This window comes from Podarcis pityusensis (assembly GCF_964106645.2).
Source record: "Podarcis pityusensis genome assembly, chromosome: 15".
NCBI lineage: Eukaryota > Metazoa > Chordata > Lepidosauria > Squamata > Lacertidae > Podarcis > Podarcis pityusensis.
Window position 1 is genome coordinate 12,460,009 of NC_138040.1, and position 24,424 is coordinate 12,484,432.

The following is a 24,424-nucleotide window of genomic DNA, read 5'->3' on the forward strand; positions in this document are numbered from 1 at the left end:
TTTATCTTAATGCTGCCAATGTTTTCAGCTGTGTACTGTTATTTTCTAGATATTCAATAAATATTTTCCACACTTCTTTAAATATATGTTCTTCTTGGTCTCTTAATCTGTGTGTCATACCTGCAAGTTCTGCATATTCTAACATCTTAAGTTGCCAGTCCTCTTTACAAGGGACCTCACTCACTTTCCGTTTCAGGCCCAACAGAACGCGGGCCGCTGTGGTTGCATACATAAGTAAACTTGTCTGGCACCTGGGAATTTCTGTCTGGGTTATTCCCAACAAAAAGGACTCTGGTTTAAGTCTGATTTTCAAGGACAAGACACAAGGAAGGCCCTTACCCATGTAAACTTTCTGCACCTGCACCTTCACATGAACTGGCCCATTTGCATGTTTTACATAGGATAAGACTATCAACGGCTAATAGTCATGATGGCAATATCCGCTTCCAGGAACAGAGGGAGCTTGCCTTAGAATACCAATCCACAGAGCAGTGGAAGAGTCCGAATGCCCTGCTCTCCTGCTTGGGGGTTTCCCACAGACACCTGGCCATGATAGGAGATGGGCTGCTGGACTAGAAAGGCTTTTGGTCTAGATCTAGCAGGGATACTCTTGATGTTTTTATATTCTGGCTGCACCTACCAGGCCACTAAGTACTTCTGTCCTGTAGCACATGTCAATGGGCTGGCATGGACTCAGTATGACTGGGTGTGAATATAAAGCTGACTCAGCTACACTTACTGCACTGGACCAGGAAGCTTGTGATTTGACTGATTTCACTCATATTCTTAAATGCAACTGACGGGGCATGTGCACAAAGCTTGCACAGGTAAGTGCTTTTTTAAAGGCCTCATTCCTGCAGTTGGGATGGCACTGCAAGGGGGCAAAAACCTCCCCCTCCCATTCCCTAACACCACTGACAGGTGGACCCTTCTCCCTTCCCATAAGCCAGCTCCTTCTGGCGATGAGTTTCCAACACTCCTCTTTCCTGAAAACAAGAGCCTGTTTTGGGGCAGGACAGCTCTTCATTCCTTCCCTTCCTGTCAAATTTTAGCTTGCACCCAGTAACAGGATGCTTATCATTCTTATAACCATAGTTGTTATTTGTACGGGCCAGTGTACAGATCAACACCCTTAGGTTAGATTTGCCTCAGTGATAAAGCACATGCTTTGCTTGCAGAAGGTCCCAGTTTAACCTCTTGCATCTCCAGCTAGGGCCAGGAAGGATCTCTGTTTGAAAACCTGGAGATCCACTGCCAATCAGTGTGCACAATATTGAGCTAGAAGGACCAATGGTCTGACTTGGGATAAGGCAGTGTCCTATGTTCCTGTGATTTCGCTTCCAGCATTGATGCCCTTGTAGTTTTTCCAAGTTTTGGCATCAGGAAATGCTTTTTAAAGTCTAGATTTGTGTTTTAAAAAATAGCATAAAAAATCAGGAAGTGGGTTCCGTAATGCACCTTGGGGGCCAGCTGGATTAACCATGTGTTTTAGGGAGAGCAGGTTAGGTTCTTCATCTTGCCCCATTGGCAGATGAACTATGTGATACAGTGAAGCAGGAAAGGGTCTTTGTCATGGTGGAGCCACATCGTCACTTCTTTGCCCAAGCTTTTTGGGAAGTTTGAGGAACAGCACTATTCGCTGTCCGAGTTTGCTGTCTGTTATATTATTATGTCTGAGTTTGCAATTTGCATTTGACTTTTAAAACTGTTTTTATAGTAATTGGTGTGTCTGAAATGGATAGTGTGATTTGCTTTATGTTCGTTTTATGCTGTAACCCACTCTGGGATCACTCAGAATCGAGGGAGGGCTTATAAATCAAATCAAATCAAATAAACAAGTGTATAGCTTTAGGCACTTATCTTTTTTTAACCCCCCAATTTCCCAGTTGAGCTCACTGGGGGAGTCCTTGGGCCAGTCATTCTCTCTTAGCCTTCTCTTTCTTTCAGAGAAGTTGTCGTCCTCTCTTTTTTGGGGTGGGTGGGTGGGTGGGGGGAGGAAAACCCATGTATGTGCACCCCCTTGACCCGCCTTGGAGGAATGATATAATTCATGACTTGATTGCAGCTAAAGCCAGGAAATAAATGTGTTCATTCGAAGAAAAGAGCATCATGAATTTATGTTTGAAGATTTTATCTTTCATTGGAACAAAGTTTGTGAATTTTAGATAATTTGTTTGATTTATCACACTTGCTACCTGGGCCTTTCCCTCTGACAAGCCTTAGGCTCCCCACACCCTTAAATTGCCCTGATTTGGGCTGACAGCCACAAGCCTGAAAAGGTTGGAGAAAACTAGTCCCACCCCAACCCCCCAACTAGCTTTCTGGGGTCTTTCCGAGCCCTGCTACCGAAGATCCCTTTAGCTGAAAAATCTGATTCCTTATCAATGCCTTTTAGTGAGCCAGGCAATTGCCCCATCTAGCTCTAATTTGGTGGGAAGCGGCTGCCCAGCGGCTCAGTCTTTTTAGCTAGGTGCATTTTGAACCTGGGACTTCATGCATGCGCAGCCTGTGGTCTACCATAGGATCTGGCCCCTCTCCACATAGTGATGATGCCACGCGGTACATTTCCCCCACGCCTCCTGTTGACAGCCAGAGATGGGAGGGGTGGGGAAATGCTCAGCCCAATGTCATCACCTTGTGTCACATACTGTTAGTACGGGAGCCATTACCAGGAAAAGAAGGGAGTTAGGGTGAGCGAGAGAAACATGAAATAGTGGCAGCTCTCTCTCAACAAATGCAACCATTTGCAGAGAAGCGGCACAAAGACAACATTTAGCAAAGGTGTCTTATTTCAGTGGATTTTACAGAGAACCTGGTAGCGGAGGGAGACAGGATGACAATAACTGTCTCAGTATTGTTTGGGCTCCTTAAGAGTTTTGCATCAACCCTTCTGTTAATGAAGATCAATAGCCATCCTCTCCCCATCCCCAACAGTTTTGCTTTGCGCTTTGGCATCTTAAAATATGTTACACATTTCTGATTATTTTACATTCTATGAATCTGCTTGGTCCGGAAGCAGAGGGCAAGAGTTTACTGTGGCACAATTAGGCCTGTATTGAGAGTGGGGTGGATACTTGTGGGTCTGACTTGGGGAACCTGCAGAGAGGGCTGGATCAGATTTCCCTTGACCATAAATTCTGCTGAGAATTCAGAGTTTTGAAAGCGGCAAAACTTCTCACTCGCATTCATTCAAGTTTTATTGAATGAGTGAGGAGTCATGGAATCACTACAATGAAAATGAACTACTTTGATAAATACACACTCAAGGATGGTACAGCAAAAGACGCTGTTTCTGCTACACCGGGAACACCACGTTTTCCAAGTTCCGCACACTTAAGATACTTAAAGAAACAAAAACCTATTTCATTGATACCCAATGAATCAGAGCGGGCCCAAGAGGTTTGGGCGCCTGAGATAAAACATCAAAATGGACCATCCCACACACTAATAAACACAGGGTGCAATTCATGGGGATGCTCTCCTGCGTTGGCCCATGGAAACAGATGGCAATGGGAACCACATATTGTATGGGGCCAGCACAGGCAAACATAACCACTGGATCGTACTGTCCCAACTTCCACTCTGCCACCTCTCTCTGACTCTGTCCATTCAAAGAATAATTGGCTTAAGAGGTGAAAGCCAAATGGACCTCTTCAACCACCAGATGAAGGAAGTCCTGTTGACAGGGCCTCCCATCTACCAAGAACAGACATGGAAAGGAAAGCCAGTGGCTAATGCCTCACTCACCTCTTTGCCTTCCCTGGATGCTGCGCAATGCCAAGATGTTCTGCTCGTCCGACAGGAACTGCTTCATCTTGTGGAATGGTTCCTTGCCTCTCACCGTGAGCTTGTTCCAAGGCTTGGGCCGAGCCAGGATCTCGCTGACGGAGCCTTGCGAGAGCCCCAAGACATAGTGTCCAAAGATCCGCTGTCCAATATTGTGCTTGATCAACTGCTCTTTGACCTGACGTGCAATTTCGGCCGTGTCAATCTCCTCGCCTTCCGAGGCGCTGCCAGTGCTTTCGGACTGGCTGGGGGACGGGGCCATGCCGTTGACATCCGGGCTTTGTTGCAAGGGGCTTTGGGAAGATATGGAGTTTGTGCTGTAGGGACCTGCTGAAAAAATCATGCTTGTGCTTCCTGCTTCCTGCATTGCCTTGGAGTAGAAGGACTGCATAAGCTGGCGCTGGAGGAGAGAGTTTAGTGCAAATTTTCCTGTAGAAGCCAGGGGTAAGCCGGAGCTTGCCAAGGATGAGCTGAAAAAGTCTTGACTTAAACCCGTTGGTGAGAACTGATGTGTACCATTAGTATTGGAAGCCTGCTCCCCTGCATTGCGGGGCAACTGAGGAGGAGGGGAGGCCGGCAAGGTTGCAGGACGCTGACTCTCAGGCTGGTCTTTCCCTTTTCTCCTGGCTGACCCTACAAGGAAGGTCAAACATAATGCATTATGGGGGATCAAAAAGGAGGGGGAAAAACCAAGACCAAAATGCAGAGTTTGCCCCACAAAAGGGAAAAAAGTGCAGGTTGTGTTTTGCTTTTTAATTTTTTTTTTAAATAAGGGCCAATGAAGAAGGTGGTTTGGGTTTTTGTTTTTGTTTTTTGTTTCTTTAAATTTTAATAAGCCAAACAAGGCCCCCAAGACAAACAACATGCATTTCATGTTTGCACCTTTCTTGTATGTTGCAGCCTGGAGAATCCCCCTTTCACACATTAACATTTGAACAATGACATGAAGTGCAGTTATACAATTTTTTAAAAAAATAATAGTAATTTCATTGACACAGGAAAAAAAATATATTCCCTTTAGTATCCCCTCTCCCATTCAAGTTGTCTTGTCCCCAAAACAGACCTTGGTTGAACCCAAATGCAGCAAACATTTATAAATGCCAGATGAAACTCGGATTAGAGAAATCATTGCTCGAATAATGCCAAAGTATAGTTGAGACGCTACTGGGAAAATGCAACAACCACCTGGGTGCCCAATTTATACAGTTATCACCAGCTGCGAAAACCCAAACTAAAGAAGCACCTGGAAATTCCACAAATCCACCCATATATATATATATTTAGGCATGTGCAACATCCCCTGCCTCTGAGAAAAGCAAACAAGAAAAGGAAATGCACCACCTCTGGAAATAAAAGAACAGGGATTCAAACTGACATGCCAGCTAAGTATATGAGACAGGCTCACTTTTGGAATCCACTTTAATTTATGTTTGGGGAAGGGTGGGGGAAATTAGCACCAATGTCAGGTTTGTGACCGAAATGGAAGACAGACTCTGACGCTGCTCCTCACAACATTCGGAAACATTTCTCCTTCCTAACCCTTTGGACCGTCTCCGAGGTCTCGAAGTCTTATTCTATTATCTACAGTATAAAGGGTGCAGGGAGGCGGCGGTGGGGAGATGAAACACGATTCAAAGTTCTTGCTCTCCATTACTCTTTCTGTCATGCAGCACAAGGCTTGGGCTCAGGCCCCGTTCCCCATCCTCACCCTCGAATCAGCAAACAAAGACTCGCAGCCCGAGGAACACGTTTGTTTCCCCCCCACCCTCCGCCCCTGCCAATCCACTTACCGCTCAGGTCACTGTTTGTGATACGGAGCGTGGCGTTCTCCGATTGTAGCAGGCGGTTCTTTTCCAGCAGCAGGACTTCCAGCGGTTTGGATGCAGCATCCTATGGAGAGACGGAAGAAGGGTTAGGCGCCAAAGAGCCTGAGAATTGCACCTCAGGGTGGAGTTCACGAGGGCGTTGGTGTGGCTCGGCCAGCAACCTAGAATTTGTCATCTGCATTTTGGCACATCTGCTACGCCTCCCTAGTCTATGGCCGAGAAACTGCTTGGTGTTCTGGTGCAGGCTGCTTATCAGCTCCAGAGATGTATTTTTAAGTGCTCCATTAATCATTTTCCTTTCTTTTTTTACACCTGTTTGCCTTCAGACGCAGCACTATCGTGGCGCATCTTCCCTGAAACACTGCGTCTCGGCGCTATGGAGAAAATGGACAAATTAAATCAGTCACAAACACCGACCCTTCCCCTTTCCCCACACGCGACTCTCAATCATCGAAACCCACTGGAAATAATAAAACGCCTGGCACACAGGGAAGCAGCTTCAACTTTGCACTAAAGATGCCAGAATCCAATTTGTAACCTTTGATCCTACAAGAGTAATATGTGACAACACCACAGGCTTTGGATGCTTCCCTCCCACCCCACCCCCCACTACCCAAAGCTTTCTTTGTTCAATGTAGTTCAATTGTGCATTTGAAGGAGGTCTGAAAACGGGAAAATTGTCTTATTGTGAATTTCCCTTTGAAGATCCAGATGGAAAACATTCTTCCTATGGGATGACACCTCCTAACTGGAGGTTCAGGCAGGGCCCCTTCTAGGCTAATGCCTCCTGTCCAGGGGGAAGGATCCAAACCAACCACGCCTGTAGTCAGCGAAAGCTGAGCTCTCAGGCTTGCTTCCTTTATGCCTCTTCTCTCCCCCCCCCCCCCCGTTCCTTGTTCTCCTGCTGTGTGACATTGGCTTGTTCTTTGTCTCCTCTCTTGTTCCGTTGCTTATTAGCTGAGCTGTGGGCACATGTTTGGTCTTTCCCCTGCCCACTGCACCCCCCCTCCTTCTGTGATTCCCAGTGTGGTTCCCTTTTGGGGCAGTTGGGGTTGGCATCGGAGGAGGGCCAGTGGATTTGGGGTCCCCTGTGGGAGGGTATTTTTGCAGAGCTTCGGACTTTGGCACATCCTGCAAAGAACCGTGATCAAGCAGGAGCACAGTTTTGAGTGGATTTGATGGTTTGTCAGGCTTTGTTTTTCTCGCTGGCAGTGCCACAGTAATCCCCACCCCTAAACAGTGGTCAGTCATCAGCTCCTGGGAGTCACAAGTGGATCCACTGCAGGTAAATGCAGTTGACCCATAATGGGTTTTGCAAGGGCATAAGGCTTTTGTGCCAATGCGGAAACATTTCTGGGTTAATTAGGGTGGGCCCATTCAGGCTTCCAAACTGCATCAAGGGCTTATGGGGAAGAGGCAGTGAAAGGCTTGTCAGAAGCCAAAGGAAAAGGCTGCTTAGCCCCCACAGCCAGTGATGGAGAGGCTTGGACTTGAGCAGGCAGCTCCTCAAGCAGCCACTGTGGAACCTCCATGGGATTTAGCCAAAATTGCTGGAAAAAAACTCAACAGCAAATAATTTAGAGCGAGACTGGGCTACTCACTCCTACTCAGACAGCTCTCCTTCCTTCTGCTGGGAAGGGAAGAAAAGGCTTCAATATCCCATAGGAGCAATGTATGTACAGTGGTACCTCGGGTTAAGAACTTAATTCGTTCTGGAGGTCTGTTCTTAACCTGAAACTGTACTTAACCTGAGGTACCACTTTAGCTAATGGGGCCTCCCACTACCGCTGCACCGCCGGAGCACAATTTCTGTTCTCATTCTGAAGCAAAGTCCTTAACCTGAGGTACTATTTCTGGGTTAGCGGAGTCTGTAACCTGAAATGTCTGTAACCCGAGGTACCACTGTATTCCATTTGGATCTGGCAAATTAGGGTTCGAGTTACCACTTCAATAGGCACTTCAAGGGTCAGTATGGTGTAGTGAGGAATGTGTTGGTCATAGACCAGGGAGATCTGAGTTCATATCCCCACGCAGTGGATATGATAGCTCCATGTTCACACACTTGTGGAGACAGAAGAGAATTGCGTGTGTGCATCTTGCAGCCCTGGTAGATTTTGTTGACTAAATATTGACACCTCGCTTCCAGATTTTTCAACTCTATGTCATGGTCCCCATTTTCCACCCTGAATAAAAACATATCTGTTCATTTTCTCCCTTCTGAACTATTAAATGTTTGTATTATTGAACATCTTCATCATCTGTCACTATCTGCAGCTCACTTTAAAATATAGCAATACCCACAGACCTTTTGCTCAGGAATTACTACAATTCCTTCATAAGGCAGCAGCTCATCACCTCTATCATCGCATCAAATGTGGTTTACAATAGAAATAATTTTAAAAAGCAAGCAATGGAAGAATTAAAGCAGCCACCACAACAAGCACATCAGATTAAAAAAACAGAGCAGGCAGTTAAAAGAACAAGTGAAACGAGAACAGCAGCCATGAACCACTCATTAAAACCCCTGGTCTAAGATAAAAAGGTATAACTTGTCCTCTGAAAGACAAAAGAGCTGGTGTCACACACTTGCAATGCTGGCTCTCTTTAGATCGTTCTGTTATTTCATTTTTCCTCACCATCAACTTGCGAGGTAGAGGGTTTAAGTGCTGGAAATGCAAACTGGCAGGCATGCTCAAGACCACACACAGTTAATTCCCTGGCTGAGCAAGGTTTGAACCCGGGTCTTCCATGTCAAAGTTCTTTACCCAAAAAGCCTCATGGACTCTTAGTGTGTCAGACACAACATTTTTCAATCCAAACTGGCATTCAGAAGTGACCTCCCCACCCTCTGCTCTGCTCGCCCAGAAATCCAAAAGCAGTCCTGTTACCTGTGTGCTGGAGCCATCAGAGGGTGCAAACTCCATGGACTTCAAGATGCTGCAAAGTGGTAGAATAAAGAGTTATTTTCTCTTCTGTCCCTTCATAACAGCTCCTCTAATAAGCATTAACATTGTAATTTTCAGCTCTCCAGGAACACCCTAAGTGATAACTTTAACAACTTTTCTTGGGAGTAATATAATCTGATAATGAATATAGAATAACTATTCACACTAGTTATCAGAGAAGAACATTTTCTCAAATGCCCTCTAAATCACTGCACAACGCAGTCCCACCAGGCCCGTTTCAAGCATAAATTTAAAGGTTAATAAGGATATAACATTTTAAACTGTCAGAAACAATATAAATGTGTGTGTGACGCTTGAAGGGAAATGGGGGGAGGCTTATAACAAAGCAGCAAAAACAGGGAATCGTCATCATGGTCATAATAATGCCCATGAAATGCGAAAAATGAAAACATGCAAAATTTATCAGCTCACATATCAAGGAAAACGAGCACAAATTATTTGCATGACCCAACACAGGCTTAAAAAACAGAGGAGACTCTGTTTTGCATTTTAATAATCAAGCACTCCACAGTGATAGAACCCAAGAATTGCTTGGTATTTCTTAAGCTCTATGAAGCGCCTGGAAATTACAAAGACATTCCCTTTGTATTTTACTCTCCAAGTCCTCAGTAAGTGACTCAACAAAAGCAAACCATTCAGCTGGCCAGCCTGGTGTGTTGGCCTGTCAAGGCTGCTGGGAAAGTCAAAACTCTGCAGTTAGGCCAATGGTTTTCAAAACTGCCCACTGCAGAAAAAAACTCTCCATTTAGTTTGCATATGAACTGATTTACTGCCCGAAGCCTTTGAAACGTTGTACAAGAAGGCAAAAATGAGATAAAATACAAGTCCTACAAACAATAAAAGCATTCTTACAAACCCTAAAAACAACAAAACAATTTCTACAGCTATAAATAACAATCTGTAAATGAATGGGTCACACCCCAGGGAAGGAGTTCTTACACAAAAATGCCTTTAGAAGGTGCTGGGCGCCTGCCTAATTTCAGCTGGTTACTAATTCCAGAAGGCTGGAGCTGTAACACTAGAAGCCCGTACTAGAAGTTTCCAGTACAAATGAGACACGCCTCTGGGAAACGTGGTAGTCTCTGCAGTGCTTAAGCAAACTTCCCAAACTAACACACAATTGGAAGGTAGTTATTCTTTGGTTTTGGCACTTTAAGTGCTCCAGAGTCATTTCAAAAAGGACAGTAATAAGCATATTTTGTGAGCAAAAATACTTTTAAAATGTGAATTTCTGTAGGCCTTTAAAAAACAATCACAGAATGATGAGAAAATGGGACAGTGGACTAGACTGGAAAGAGATTGACATGTTCTTGGGTAGGTGGATAAGCTTCAAGGAGGCTCACTAAGCTTCTTGACTTACAAGCTTTTGAGGAGGTAAATGATTTCCTGGAAAAGATATAAAGGTGTGGGGAAAGCTGCATTTATTTAAATTTCTGTGCATGAATTGCAGTAAACAGGATGCTGAACTAACTATATCTTTGGTCTGATTCAATAGGATTTCTCTTATGAAAACCATTAATCCACAAAGGAATTAAAGACCTTGGACAAAGTTCAGGGCACTCACAGCTCCTAGATTTTTTGGGTGGTAGTGAAGCAACATGTTTGAAGCCACAGACATGTCCACAACCAACATGCATCAGATTTATTCTTCTCTCGGTTTTAGTGAGTTGGTTCTTAGTTTGAAATCATTGTATTTTTTCCACCCAGAAAAAAACGTATTGCTATTTCAACTATATATATATACTTACTTTAATTCTTTCTTAACCTCGTCATAGTCAGCTTGCACCTTCAATTTTTCTTCCAGTTGCTTAAAAGAAAAAGTGCAGCATTATTTTAATTAGATTAAAATTCTTCAACCTGACAAGTCAGACCCAACAAAAATGACAGACAGGATCAGATTGGTGGGTGGGATGGCCCCATTCTCTGAAGAGGAGGCAGAAGACTGTTTGGGACCCTGCCTGCCATCACCTGTGGGATGTGTTATCCCTATGAGAGGAATGACCTTCCTCTTGAGCCAGCAAAAATGATGCCCACCAAGGCAGAAAGAGGAGATACCTACAGTCTGATGTGATCAGGCCATTTAGGCACCAAGTGCCCCCCATCTCATTGCAACAGTTGTGGGAAGAAATTAGCATAGCAATTGTCTGGAAGATCCCAGCAAAATGCAAAACAGAACAAAAGGTTCAAGCTGTGAGACAATCTGGAGGAACTAATATCTGGCTCCAACTATCGACTTGGTTCATTTTCAGACAAAATAAAAGGCATGTTTCTAATGTCACGCAAGGTCTAAAAATACACCCTCTGGGAGCTTGCAAAATGATGCACTAACAGGAGTGGAGTTGGTGGGGGGAGACTCCCATGCAGTAGCTCAGGAAAAGGCATCTTATCAAGAAGCCAATCTAAGTTTATTAACCTACTCACTGGGTACAAAGAATGAACAAGAAAAAGCAGCCAAGAAGCAAAAACGGTTCCTCTTCCAGGTCCTACCCTTAAGGCCTTCATTAAATGATTACATAATATTTTCAGATGGCCTGCATTCAAAACAGAAAGCTGCATCCCTTTCTTCTTAACCCCTTCCCCCAAGATAAATGTACCAGTTCTGATTCTTGCTACTGAACCAGGACAGCCACGTTAACAGTGCACAACCAAAGATACACAGACAGGAAAGGCTCAGTCTCTCCCTTCCTCCCCTGCAATCCAGTGCCACTACCAGACGGGGTTGGCAACACTGGGTGAGAAAGATCAGTGGTTTGAGTCATTGTAAGACAGTTCTCTCTGGCAGGACCCACAGCTCAGGGGTGCAGCATGTGTTTTGTTTGCAGACATTTTCAGAAGCAACAACCACAATTATCATAACAGGGCCAGTTTCAAATCATAAAGACGGGCTTCGTAATGCACACCACCACCCATAACTTTTGCTTTGCTTCCCGATCAGCGATGGTGAGACAAGGAGGCCAGAGTGAGCACCCTGAGAGCTGGCAACACTTGTTTGCTGAGCAAAGCAGGGATGCTCAGAATTCGAACCTGTGGGCAGCACCCAAATTCCTGGACAGGGGAGAGAATGGAATCCATATGAACCGGTGTGGTGTAGTGCTTAACATTTGTGGACAAGGACTGGGGGACATAAAGATTCAAATCCCTACTAAGCCATGAAGCCTCCTGGGTGACTTTGGCCACTCGTTATCTCTCAACCTATCCTATGTCAATGGGGTTGTTGTGAGGATATAATGGGAAGAGGGAGAACCAAGAACTGTGTGCACTGCCTTGAGCTCACTGGAGGAGAGGCAGAATATAAACGAAATAGAAACAAAGGCTTGCTCCTTCTTGTGCCAAATGTTGCTTTCTCTTGCTTCTGCAAGACTTTACAACAGAATGGATCTGAATTTAGAACATTTTGAATCACTGTGGCAAGTCCACTGAGAAATTGTCATTTGTGTTGGAGGATGTTTAAAAGTTAAAAACAAAACATTGCAGGGCTGGAAGGAGCTTGCACTGGGGAAAAAGAATGCCCCTTACAACAGCACCACAGGCATACATTGACCACTGGTCATGATGCCCACATACTACCTATAGGATCAGAAGTGCCATGTATCTGTGTACCAGAAGTGGGAGAGGGCTACTGTCTTCCCACAGGCATCTGATTGGCCACCTTGGGAAATAGGAGGTCAGATTAGATAGGCCTTTGGGCTGATCCACCAGGGCTTTTAGACTCTGATGCAACTTGTCTGTGCCTCTGGTCCCATCCCAAAAGAACGATGGAGCAGAGCCCCGGGGGACCTTACTTTGAGTGTGCTGTTCTTGGCGGTCAGCTGCTGCTCAAGCTGAGAGATCTGGCTGGTGGAGTTTTCCCGGAGCTTGGTGAGGCTGCCTTGGAGTCTCTGCACATCTTCTACCAGCTGAGCGATTTCACGCTCCTTTGCAGCCAGTTCTACTTCCAAGCTGGATCTTGTCAGCACCTCGATGGCCTGCTCCTAAAAGACAAGGGGTGTGTGTTTTGAAGTGAGAAAGGGGTAGAGAAATAGAGAGAAATCACACCCTGGCAAAACAGCAGGTCTAAAAACATCTGTAGTTCATCCAGAAATGATGCCAGAGGCAAGAGATTAAAGGGCAGGTATCAGAGACAGGCAACCCAGAAAAGCCTATCCCCCTCATTTAACTTTGGCTGCTTCTGAAAGGTATGAAAACATGTCTGTTGAAAGGGGTGACAAAAATATTTCCAACTTAATAGATCAGATTACTGTAATGTTCTCTACATGGGGCTGCCCTTGAAGCAAGTCTGAAAACTTCTCCTGATCTAAAATCACTGACCAGAACTTGGGAAAATGAAATATATTTCCATTTCTGTTGCCTATCTATTTGTTTCTGGGCTTGATTTAAGAGCTGGCAATAATTTTTAAAGCTCCAAACATCCTGGGACCAAGATACCTTAAGGACCACCTTCACCTGTATGAATCTGCCCAAAGTTTCAGATTGGCATGATCTAGGAACTTACTTTTCAAAAATAAATAAATACAACCATGCAGATTCAGCTTTTGCATGAATTTTCACAACTACATAAAGTGAAGAGCTGACTAGACAAGCAACATGCCGCCTCTGTGCACACCAACTAGCACGTTGCGACCATGCAAATAATTCTGATAGACGTTGCACTAAAATAACTTCAGGGTCTTCAGTCCCTGGTTCAGGCACAGTCCCTGGTTTATTCCCGCTTTGAAATCTACAGGCTAGATAAAGCAAAGCTCCAAATAAGCAATCCCTACCTTACAGCTCCCCTATGAAAAAGGCAAGGTTGCTAAGCCCCCCCCCCCCATCCTCCCATCAATGTCCCTGCTCCAAACCCGGCACAGCAAGCAGCTGTACTTGAAGGCATCGCAAGGGAAAGGCGATTCCCAAGAAACGCAATTCTGGCAGCAGCTGAAAACCTCAGCTCTGCCTGGCAGCAAAGTGCAAGAAGCTGAGCTGGAGGTGTTTCAGGAAAGGGCAAAACCCAGTGTACATATACTGCCTCTTACCACATCGGGTGCTTTCTGGATCTGGGTAGCTAGCTGGAGAGATTTGTTAGCGGACGAGAGCTGCTCCCTCAGGGATTCGGCTTCTCTTTGAGCTACCTCTGCTCTCTGAAAGAAATGAAAAGGGTATATATATATATACTGTATATATATTTTTTTGTAAAAAATATTTTTTGGGGAGGGGGCCCCACAGGGTGTAGGGGGGAAGAGAATGTACATTTGATTTAACAACTGGCAATTATTGCACGAACATTCATCAATTCATGCCCGACTGAGTATAATTGATTTTCCTAAACACTCAACCTAATAAACGATGGGGGGAGGGAGAGCCTCAGAATGTGATGGATTTTTATTTTAAACAGTACAAGGAAGAAATAATTGAGCGATTATGACAGCAATTTAACGCTAGGAGCAAGGAATCCCCTGCTGACACAAATGCTGCGGCCCACTGAATTTCCCAGGCTGGATGAATGCAAGTGGAAATGGAACCCTTTGATTCAATTGCCTTCTATACTCCCAGCCAAAGCAGGCTGTGCTGCAAGATTCCTCATGGGAATAATTCTCACGAGTAAATGCTGAATTAAGAGATCCTCAGCCTGCTTTGCCTGAAACAAGCACAATGTTTTTTTGTCAAGCCTCTTTTCTCCATCGCTATTTCTCTCTCCTGCCCACACAGACAGGGTGAAGCTTGCAAGCTAGGGAAAGGTTTGGAGGGCTATTCCTGTTTTAGTCAATGAAAATATTGATCATCCAGCATAACTGTAGTTATATAGGTGCTCCATAACAAATGTCCAATAGGCAGCTCATAAAACAGATGCTACAATTAAAATACAATACGAACAATGAAGCAATAGTTATTAAGAACAAAAACACACACGAAATTAAATCCCGCATTATATTTTTATCCTGCCCCTCCTCTAAGGAACTTGTGCCATTTGGTAGCAAAAGGATTACTGTATTAAAAGCGAAGTCTCAAACTGCCAAATGCATTTCTCTTTTTCCTCCAAGGAAACCACGGTGGCACATTTTATCCTCACATTAGTGTTGTGTCATAGGTTTGGCTAAGACAACAGAATGTTCACCAAAATGTGTGCAAGGCAAGTGAAACTCTGCTTGCTAGGCTCTGCATCAGACAAAATAGCAAAGTGGAATGGGTGAGGGTTCTCCAGATGTTGTAGGACTACAATTCCCATCATCCCTAGCCCTTGGTCATGCAGGCTGAGGCTGATGGGAGTTGCAGTGCTACAACTCTGATAAGCATGACACTTCAAGGCTGTCTTTACAATCCAACCAACAATACTGGCTTAAAAAAAAACCTTACCTGATTTGCTCTTTCAAGGTCTGTCATGATAATCTCAATTTCATCAGACCTGGAAGAAAACAAGAAATAGGATACATTAATCAATGATCAAGTCAAATTACCGGTCAGCTGTGGGTAGCTTTGCACTCCAGTGTTTGATTTTTTTCTTTCCCCCCCACACAGTATGCTACATCTCTGCAATAGATTTGTAACACAGCAGGGTTAAGTACAAACACACTGATTTCAAACTGATTTTTAGGGTAGTCACTCCATACCCCTGATCATCCTAACTCATCACAGTTTTCAATGGAATATTGACAGATAAAACTTTCTCCAGTTTCAGACCCTTAATAAACCCCGTCTCAATGTAGAACATGGATTTTGACATGCTGGTTCCTTGTAGCATGGTAACACCATGGATGGTAAGTAAGGATTTTCAAGTTGCTGCCATGTGATCAGATGGGCCAAACAGACTTGAACATAAAACAGTACACTGGGAACTCCCATTCAGAAACTACTCTTTCAAATGTGAGTCTATGGGGGAGAATGCATTCTTGTTGCCTCTTCAAAACTGCAAGAGTGACTCTTGATTATGTGCTAATTTATATACTGTGGCATGGCTGGTTATGTTATCCCCTTGCCCCAAAAAAGTGGACGAGGGGGCTACATCAATAACGTGCAACACCCTTAATATACTCTTAATGTGAATCCATAAAAGTCTGGTGTCCATAACAGCGTAAGTATCTTCTTGATTCCATCTCTTCTATGTGACTGACTTAATATTCCCAAATTTGGTATAGATAGCCATAGTCAATCAAATATATAAATGTTTGTACAGGTTGTGTGTGCACACATGCATTCAAAATTTCACATTTCTTCGTGGTTGTGGGAAGGGTTTCTCTGTGGCTACATAGTTCATGGAAATGTATATCTCTGCTAATTCTACAGCACCTTTTTAAATGGTAGGTCCTAGAGTAAACTGCAGTGCAAAGACATCCTAATCCTATTTAAAGTTGCTCAGAAATTCGATGAGGAATTGAGGGGAGGAATGACTTTTCACGCTATAAACTTTGTGTTGGGCTTGCAGCTTCTATCTCAAGAACTCAGGCAGGTGATAAATATTTTAATTAAAGCATTTAAACCAACAACAAACCTCTAATTTATTGGTGCATGGTAACAGCTTTTCAAAAGGTGCTGAGCCTACAGAAAAGCAACCATCTGAACCATCTCTGGACCTTGTTTCATTTCCAGTACTGAACACAGCAAAAGCACTACTGAAGTCTTCTGCGAACACGCACTTCCAGAAGAACTTTAAAAAAGACTACCCAGACAGAACTGGCCCAGAATTCCCACTTCCACAAAAGTGAATAAAAGGTAATTGCCATCCATTACTATTTGCTCCCGGCAGCCAAGTATTCAGAGGTACGCTGGCTCTGAACACGGATGTTCCATTTAGGGATCATGTCTAGTAACCATCGACTGCCAGTTACTTGGTGAATGTGTGTAATGCAGAATTCACTGTGATGTAGTGATGGCCGTGGGCTGAGATGCTATGCAAGACAATTTAGTGATAAATACATGGGGAAGAATATAGGTCTATCAATAGCTATTAGTCATGATGGTGAAATGGTCTCTCCATGTTTAGAGGCCATCATCAACAACAACAACAAAAACAACATGAGTCGGGGTACCATTTTCTAGGGAACAATAGCAGGAGTGGGCTATTGCCTTCAGCTTGTGGGCATCTTGAAGGCATAAGCTTAGGTGCTGGTGGAAAGAGGATGCTGGACTAGACAGAATTTTGGTCCGATCTGCAGAGATCTTCTTAATCCTATTCTAACATAATCTAAACTACCAGCCATCACACACCTTGAGCCAAGGAGTTCTATTAGACAAAATCTTCTCTGTCCAGAACTTACTGCCAGCCTACATACAAAGAGTTCACTTAACATATGCAACATGTTGGTCACCTGCCAGTTCTGCTTGTGGCACTTCCTAGGCGTGAAAGGCTTGTTGTACCTTCCTTTTTTCACATGCGGGAAGACCAAAAACCCACAGAGAATATATATTTGAAATTTACTGCGGAGGCAAACGTTTCTGTTTTATTAGCTGGACAGGGTAACGTTTTTTGGCAAGGGGGAAAAAAGCAACATTTTCCCCGTTGCTGTTTTCTTCTTTTTATTGCACTGAGTAACTGTTAATATGAAGCCACAAGGGCTCGTTAAAATGCGCTGCTAAATTTTTTATTACAACCTCTTGCAAATAATAAAAAAACCCTACCTGCTATGGATATTGGGGAACTGTACAATTCACTTAAATAAAAGAACGGCATTGAATCCCTGACTTAACAATGGCAAAGAAAATAGTGGAAGGGATAGAGACGATTGGGGTGCAATATCTAGTTCCGGTCTCCCAAGGAGGCGCAAGATGTTCCTTTCTCAGACCAGCAGCTAGGGCTGCCCAGGAGATTTTGCGGAAAATGCCCCCCCCGCACTCCTGCCTGTGACTGCTTGCCCACTGCCGCCCAAGAACAGGGTGGGTGGGGCTCACAGCAGAGGAGGAAGTGGCTTACAAGTGCAGGAAGCAGATCTGCCACACCTGCCCACTGTCTGGAGCCTGCCACCTCATGGGCAGGCCAGCCCTGCCAGCAGCGCAGCAAGCTGATTTTGCAACAGAGGTTCAGTGGCAGTTTCTGATAGAGCAGAGGAATCTTAAAGAGACAGGGAGAAAATCCCAGAGGGCACAAGCAAGCTCTTAAATGAAGGGTTGGCACATAAGACAATCAATTATTTGATCCAGTTTAAATATTCAATGAATCACAAGGATGGTGATGCTTAGAGAATGAGCCATTTTGCAAAACTCCTTCTAAAAAGTCTCACATTTTAATAGCTACTGTTACTTTGCTTTGTTTCTGGTTTACATCCAATAAATAAAAATGTATATAGAGGTTGACCCTGCCATTCCAGGATAAAAGCCAGAGACTACAGCGAGTTCTATGAATGCTTTGCATTTTACCTAACCTTGCTAAAAGTAATAATACTACGCTTTTAAAAGTTAATTCCAGTGTTTTATAATAGCAGCTATGCTAATGAAACAATCTGTTTTGTTATGTTGATAATGTTAAAACATTTTTCTGCTTGAGCAAATCTGGGGGGGGGGGGTTGTTTTGTTAATATTAATAATAACAATAATTTACACCCAATCATTTTTTAAGATTATTATGAGCTCTGGTGAACAAATTATGGTTCATATGAGCATCTCTGATGTCCAACTGCATAGCTTCTCAAAATTGTTAATCTGATCCATAGCAGATCTTTTAGGTGAAGGAGAGTTCATTTCTCTTGTTTCAATTTGACTTTCTCTCCTTTGCTATTAATGGGGGCTGGTGGAAGAGTTAAACTGGAGAGAGAAACTTTTTATGTCCAACAGGTACAGATTTATCTGCTGGACCTTTGTGGAAAACCTTCAATAAACCTTAAATAATTAAGGAACAGACAGGAAGCTATTAGGCTGCTCCAAAAATTCTGTGCAACTGTGTCCTTCAAGAGCCAGCTACGTTACAAAGTAAACCATAAACTTAGGACCTTAACAAAGGGGGTGGGGATATTCTCTTGTACACTCTGTGAAGAGTGTGCGTGCAGAGAGGGGGAAAGAGAGAATGAGTGTATTTTTGTGTGTGTTTAGAAGGGGTGGCATTTCTTTAGAATGAAGGAATTGGGTAACTACAATTTTTGGTGTTCGAGAGACTTTACAGGAGCGGTGCATTAGGATTATGTTCAATTGTGGTTTAAGAAGCTACTGTTCAAGAAATCGTAATGATAAAGTCCCACACTAAGTCAAGTTCTTTCTTCCCACGAATATTAAGACAACAAAATGGATGGACACTGTCCAACATGTAAACATTTTGCCTCTTGGCACCGTTGCAAAGGGAAAACCAGGTCAATCATGTTTTTAAAGATACCTGAAAAGAATACTGTGGTACCTAAGGTTAAGAACTTAATTTGTTCTGGAGGTCCGTTCTTAACCTGAAACTGTTCTTAACCTGAGGTACCACTTTAGCTAATGGGCCTCCCGCTGCTGCCGCTGCGCGATTTCTGTTCTCATCCTGAAACAAAGTTCTTAACCCAAGGTACTATTTCTGGGTTAGCGGAGTCTGTAACTTGAAGCGTCTGTAACCTGAGGTACCACTGTACACCTTATTCAGACAGATACAGTGCGTAAAAATGGGAATGCACATGTTTACATATTTTGCTTGGCACTTGCAGTTCACTTTCATTCATTTGCATTCTGAATACTCATTGTCATAAAATGTTGTCAACTTGGACAAGGTGGTAACAGGTGAAAACAATTACTGTAGGTAACCTATGTGCAACGCCCTTTGTGACAGGGTCAACCTTACATAAAATAGTAGAGAATCAATCTATCTATCTATCCATCCATCCATCCATCCCTTGAATGGCTTTATACACTCCAGCAGAAATGGGAAACCAACTGACAGTCCAGAGGAATAATGCAAACCCCCAAACTGTGGAATGCCACCTTGAAGTGGTGTGTGAGAGGAAAGTCACACTTTCATGTTACACTACCTTGGGATTTTGTATGCAATATGCCCTCTTTTGCTCCAGCACACAGTCTTCCATAATCGTGAAGCCCTCACTGCCAGGTGGCACCAGATTTAATGCAAGACCTGATCATGCAACAACCAAACCACACTTCTGACCTTTGGATCACTATCTGGAGAACTGAATGGCCCTTGAGAACAAATGCTGGCCAACCTTGCTCTACAGAATTGGCTGTCAAAATATCCCAGAGAAGGAAGGACATGGACAGGTTTCACTAAAAATTATCTTGTCCACCACTACTGAAGTGTATAGTTGGGTACACTCAATTCTCACGGGGTGACAAAAGCAAATAAATTGAAAACCACTCCTGCCAAGATGAAAAGCAAACTGGCAAGCTGTGATCCAGTATTCCTCCTCTCAGGCCCCCATTATATTTTAGAATGCAACAAGGCAACAAAAATGAGAGCTGATTTTCACTAAAATCTACAACTTCATTTTCAGTAGGTTCTCTTCTCCACTCCTGACACTGCTGTTTTAGTGCTGCTGGGTCCACAAACAGCAAATCCCCTTCTCCTTACTTTCAACACAGAGTGAGTCAGGAAAAATATATAGAGAGAATGACCCTCAGTTTGGCCTTGGGCAGCCCAGCAGTGTGTTAATTTTCCATGTTCAATAAAACAGCACGTAGACGGCAGCAAAAAATACAGGTGATATTCAAGAATGTGACCTAAAGAATGATCAAAAGCTGTTGTTCAAGGCTCTCATTTTCAGCAGGCAAAGAATCACAATAACCAACAACAACCACCTCCAAATTATGGCTCAGAGAATTAAGCCCTGTGTTTCGCAATTCATTTGGTGCCTGCCATATACATGTCAGAAGCCTTTGATCATGTAACAAATGAATCAGTTCTAAACCAAGTAAGAAGATTCAGAATTTCTTCTCATATAGAGGGCAGTCCAAACTTCAGCTTAAAATGAGTTACATTGGACAGCTTAAAATGAGCTTAAAATGAGTTACATTAAACTCAGGCAGGTTTAGGCCAAAGGACCTAGGTTATGCTAACTAGGATGACCACTCAATTAAAGAGTCAATTAATAGGATGAGTTTTAGTTTCCTATGAGCAAACAATAGTTCTGAAACAAAACTCTTATTTACCTTGTTTTACATGTGAGATTTAGCAGACACTGTTTTAGAAGAGATACCATCGTTTGTGTGTGAGAGAGAAGGGGGTAAGCCCTCTTTACAGATGGTGCTTACCACCTATAATTTTTGTAAATACTTGAATTACAAATAATATTTGCTTTTTAAAAGTATATTACCCAGTTATTCAAGGTGATATTTTTTAGTTGTTCAATGTTTTAAAAAGTAGACTATTCCCTAATCGATTAAACATTGTATTACTATTGCTGATGGAATGAAAGGATTTTTGAATCTAGGAAGTCCCCTGAAGCAGGCAATGAAAACTGCATTCTTCTCTCTCTCTCTCTCTCTCTCTACATATATATATATATATATTCCAATATACTCCCAATAATAGCCAAATTATAACAATATTGATTAATTCCCAAATTATACAATTATCAAAGTGCCAATCAACTTCCAATTAATACATTTTAGTTAAAGTGGCTCCCCGCATGACGGTTTGGGTGCATTTCCGATCTTATATCACTGTGTTCCATAGTCTTAAGTAACGTTAGTTACATTTCAGTTATAATAATAATCCCCTAGTCAACAGCTACATAATTAATGATTTCCATTCGTCATGGTACAATATATAAATTTATAAAGCTTCAAGTGAGGAATTCAAACTATTATCTTTAGTCTGCCCTGTGTGTGAAAACTGTTATATCCAGGGAGATTCCTTCTGTCCATATATGGACTGCATTCATTTCAAGGAGACTGACATGGCATAGGCTTACTTGGACTGGAGGCCCCTTCTTCAGATGCAGTGAGCGTTACCTTCATGCAACGAAGTGGGTTCTAGTCCGCAAAAGATGCTGCTACAATCAATTCATGGGTCTTTAAAGGAGAACCATGGGGAACTGACTTTTTGGCAGCTCATATGAAGGGAGACCCCTCAGCAGGCAACTGGAGCCAGGGAGGGAGTGTGGGGAGAAGGCATGAAATATTGTGTCCAGCCCCTGCTCTCTTAACTGCAGCTCCATTATGTCTGCTCCAGCCCCTAGCAGCATCAGGCCTGCCAGAGGAATCTTTACTATTTTTATGATTCGCCATAAACCTGCTGAAATAACATACCTCGTTCTTGTAATAAACAGAGACCTTTCATGCAAAATTTAAAAGCTGCTGATCTAATGCCTGTTAACCTGCGAACTGGTCACTCTTTGGAAGCCCTTCCTTAAGCCTCGCCCATGATTCACCTGCAGCGCACAGAGCTCTGTAAAGGAAAAGGTTGCATCCCACTAAAAGAGGAAAACACAGAGATTTGCTTCCTTGCTAGCATTCGCAGAAAACAGAGACATCTGTAAGTTGAACGAGCATTTGGCACCAACAGTGAGGCTGCCCTTGGCTGAATGTTGCAGCGAGAAGTTCTATAGAATATTCTGGTTAGGGACTGTGACATTGCTTAAGTCAAACTCTGCTGCACCTGCTGGACACTTCAGCACTCGGCAGGGGAGTAAATCCCGCACAGTCACAATGTAATGGATGGCTTTTGTACCCTCTTGGGGGGGGGGGGGGCGACGACCCAGTAATAAATATTGCCTATAAGGTTGCAATTTAAGATTTGAAAGTATGCTGCCAATGGCTTGCAAAATGTCACTTAGAGAGCTAAGCTTAGGTGTTGTGTGCAAACACAGTCTATTTGATCTGAATTGATGACACTTGGTGGTCACTGATGGAAGGAGGAAGTTGGGCTAGATGGACTTTTGATCTGATCTAGAAGGGCCCTCATTTTTCCAGATGTGCTTCCTGAAAACTAAAGTATTCCACTAGGCTGCAAAGAATCTAAGAAGCACCACCAAAATAGCGCCTTCTATTTGCAACAAAATCAAGGGAGGTCAGCCGGGTGTGTCCTCCAAGCACCGTTTACTATTATATGGCTCACTTGTAAGGAGCAAGGATACCCTTGTGCTAATTTGATGGCAGGATTGGGACCCCTAAGACGCTTCTAGAGCCAGAAAAGGTATCCCTTATATCCATCTCCAGGGCTCTGCAAGCATGTGCTAAAGAAAACCCTTAATAATAGCACCTTTAATGCTCAAAAGTAATTGGGCCAAATTGTGATGCCATAATACGAAGTCTCTGTTATCTCCAAGCTCCATTCCAGCAATAAAAAAGAGCGCTTACTTCGCCCCAGAGAACAATGTGATTCTATTGATGCTGTACTTAGGCACGGATGTACCAGCATGCAGACACAGTTTACAGTGCAGCTGCAGTTTCCTTCTGCTTTTGCCATAAGAGGCAAGTCTGAAAGAGTAAGCATTGAGATGCCAGGTGCCGTATTAACCTCCGTGTCAACAACCTCCTATTATGGGGCTTAGTCACAAACTGGCCAGGTGAGCCATCTCTTGTCACTTGTGAAGTGTTATGAAGCAGGGGCCAGATGTTCTAGCCCTTCACAGGTGTATACATTATCCCACTCTGCGCGGGTGGCTTTGATTTTCATTTCCGTATTAGAATATGTGGTGAGGCTGAGGTAAAGGATGCTGCCAAACCAGCATGCAGTGGGGCAAAGTCAGACACTGTGTGTGTGTGTCTGTGTGTGTGTGTGTGTGTGTGTGAGAGAGAGAGAGAGAGAGAGAGAGAGAGAGAGAACTGTAGAGACCTATGAAATTCAAGCTTCCTATTAGAGAGAGAGAGAGAGAGAGAGAGAACTGTAGAGACCTATGAAATTCAAGCTTCCTATTATCTAGTCCCAATGTATGATCCCCCAGTTCAGACTCTGATCAGATCAAAGGTTCGGGTGCTTTAACGCTTCCCTTGTCCCTACTTTAAATTGCACCCCCACTTTCAATACTAAAGTTGGCTTCAGTGGAGAAGACAAAATATACCAAATCTCTCCCCACCCTGTGAGGCAAGTAACAGCTGTGTGTGATCTCAGCTGGAGAAACTGAGTAGCAGAAAAATATTAAGTACCCCTCACCCCCCACCACGTCATTGCTCCAATCAAAATCAGACCACCTCTCTTTCCCCACCAGCAGCTTAAAAAAAAAAGTTTTAGAAAAACACTGGGAGAGCTGATCACAGTTCTGCTGTGTCACATCTGTTTTGACCCTCAGTGGAAGACTGTCTGCTTGACACTGGCTTTATTTAGTAGAAAAAGAAGGGGGTTTTCTTACTATGGATTCCTGTTCTCATTGGGTCAGGAAGAAACCCATGACCCAACTGGGAAGCAGCTGCTCCCAGGGACAGGAAGCAGGGCTCAGTTCCTGCCAACTCTCTTTACAGAAAATGTCCCTCACCCCAATGGGGCTTAGTTGAGCTTTGGGAAATCTTTCTCCTCCCGATAAACTTTTTGCCTTTTGTTCAGATTTCTCTGCCCTGCTGATATTTCCTCTCCAATACCACAGGGAAAACGGGAAAACTTTTTGGCTGAAGAACGCGAGCCCGTCCACTGATTGTTAAAAAGTGTAAATGTATTTCTGTGGTATCACTTTAAAGTCAAGTTGTGCATGCAATTCAAAAGGGCTCAAGGCAAACACTTTAAACACTGCTTGAGTGTAAATCCTTTGCTGAGTGCCATTAACACCTCTGCCTGTTTTGTATCCAGTCTGACTCTCTGCAGCTAACATCTCCCTCTATCACATTTTAAACATGCAAGACTCTTTCTACCATTATGGATGGTAGGTGTACAGTTCTCTCCTCTAATGCAATTGTTAACACGTTAATGTTATGAGTGTCATCAGAGGCAACACTCAGGCTTATTTCTGGAGAAAACTTGCAGTATTTCTGGAGCCTTCATGACCTATGCTGATAGGTGCACATGGCAGAGTCTGGAGTTACAGTTGTGGAAAA

At 43.5% G+C, this 24,424-nt stretch overlaps 1 protein-coding gene across 8 annotated transcripts in view; it reads right to left on the minus strand.

Annotated features, from left to right (window-relative positions):
- Nucleotides 1-24,424, minus strand: part of CUX1 (cut like homeobox 1) — a 265,277-nt gene that overhangs the window by 85,047 nt on the left and 155,806 nt on the right. For 7 of the 8 annotated variants that reach the window (XM_080982750.1, XM_080982749.1, XM_080982752.1 and 4 more), the window contains exons 9-15: nt 14,909-14,957; nt 13,591-13,695; nt 12,361-12,549; nt 10,327-10,385; nt 8,501-8,549; nt 5,577-5,676; nt 3,748-4,419 (exon numbers count right to left, since the gene is read on the minus strand). In XM_080982750.1, coding sequence (XP_080838876.1) covers nt 3,748-4,419; nt 5,577-5,676; nt 8,501-8,549; nt 10,327-10,385; nt 12,361-12,549; nt 13,591-13,695; nt 14,909-14,957 — 1,223 coding nt within the window. The remainder of the gene's footprint in view (nt 1-3,747; nt 4,420-5,576; nt 5,677-8,500; nt 8,550-10,326; nt 10,386-12,360; nt 12,550-13,590; nt 13,696-14,908; nt 14,958-24,424) is intronic. The other variant, XM_080982751.1, reaches the window with a different exon arrangement.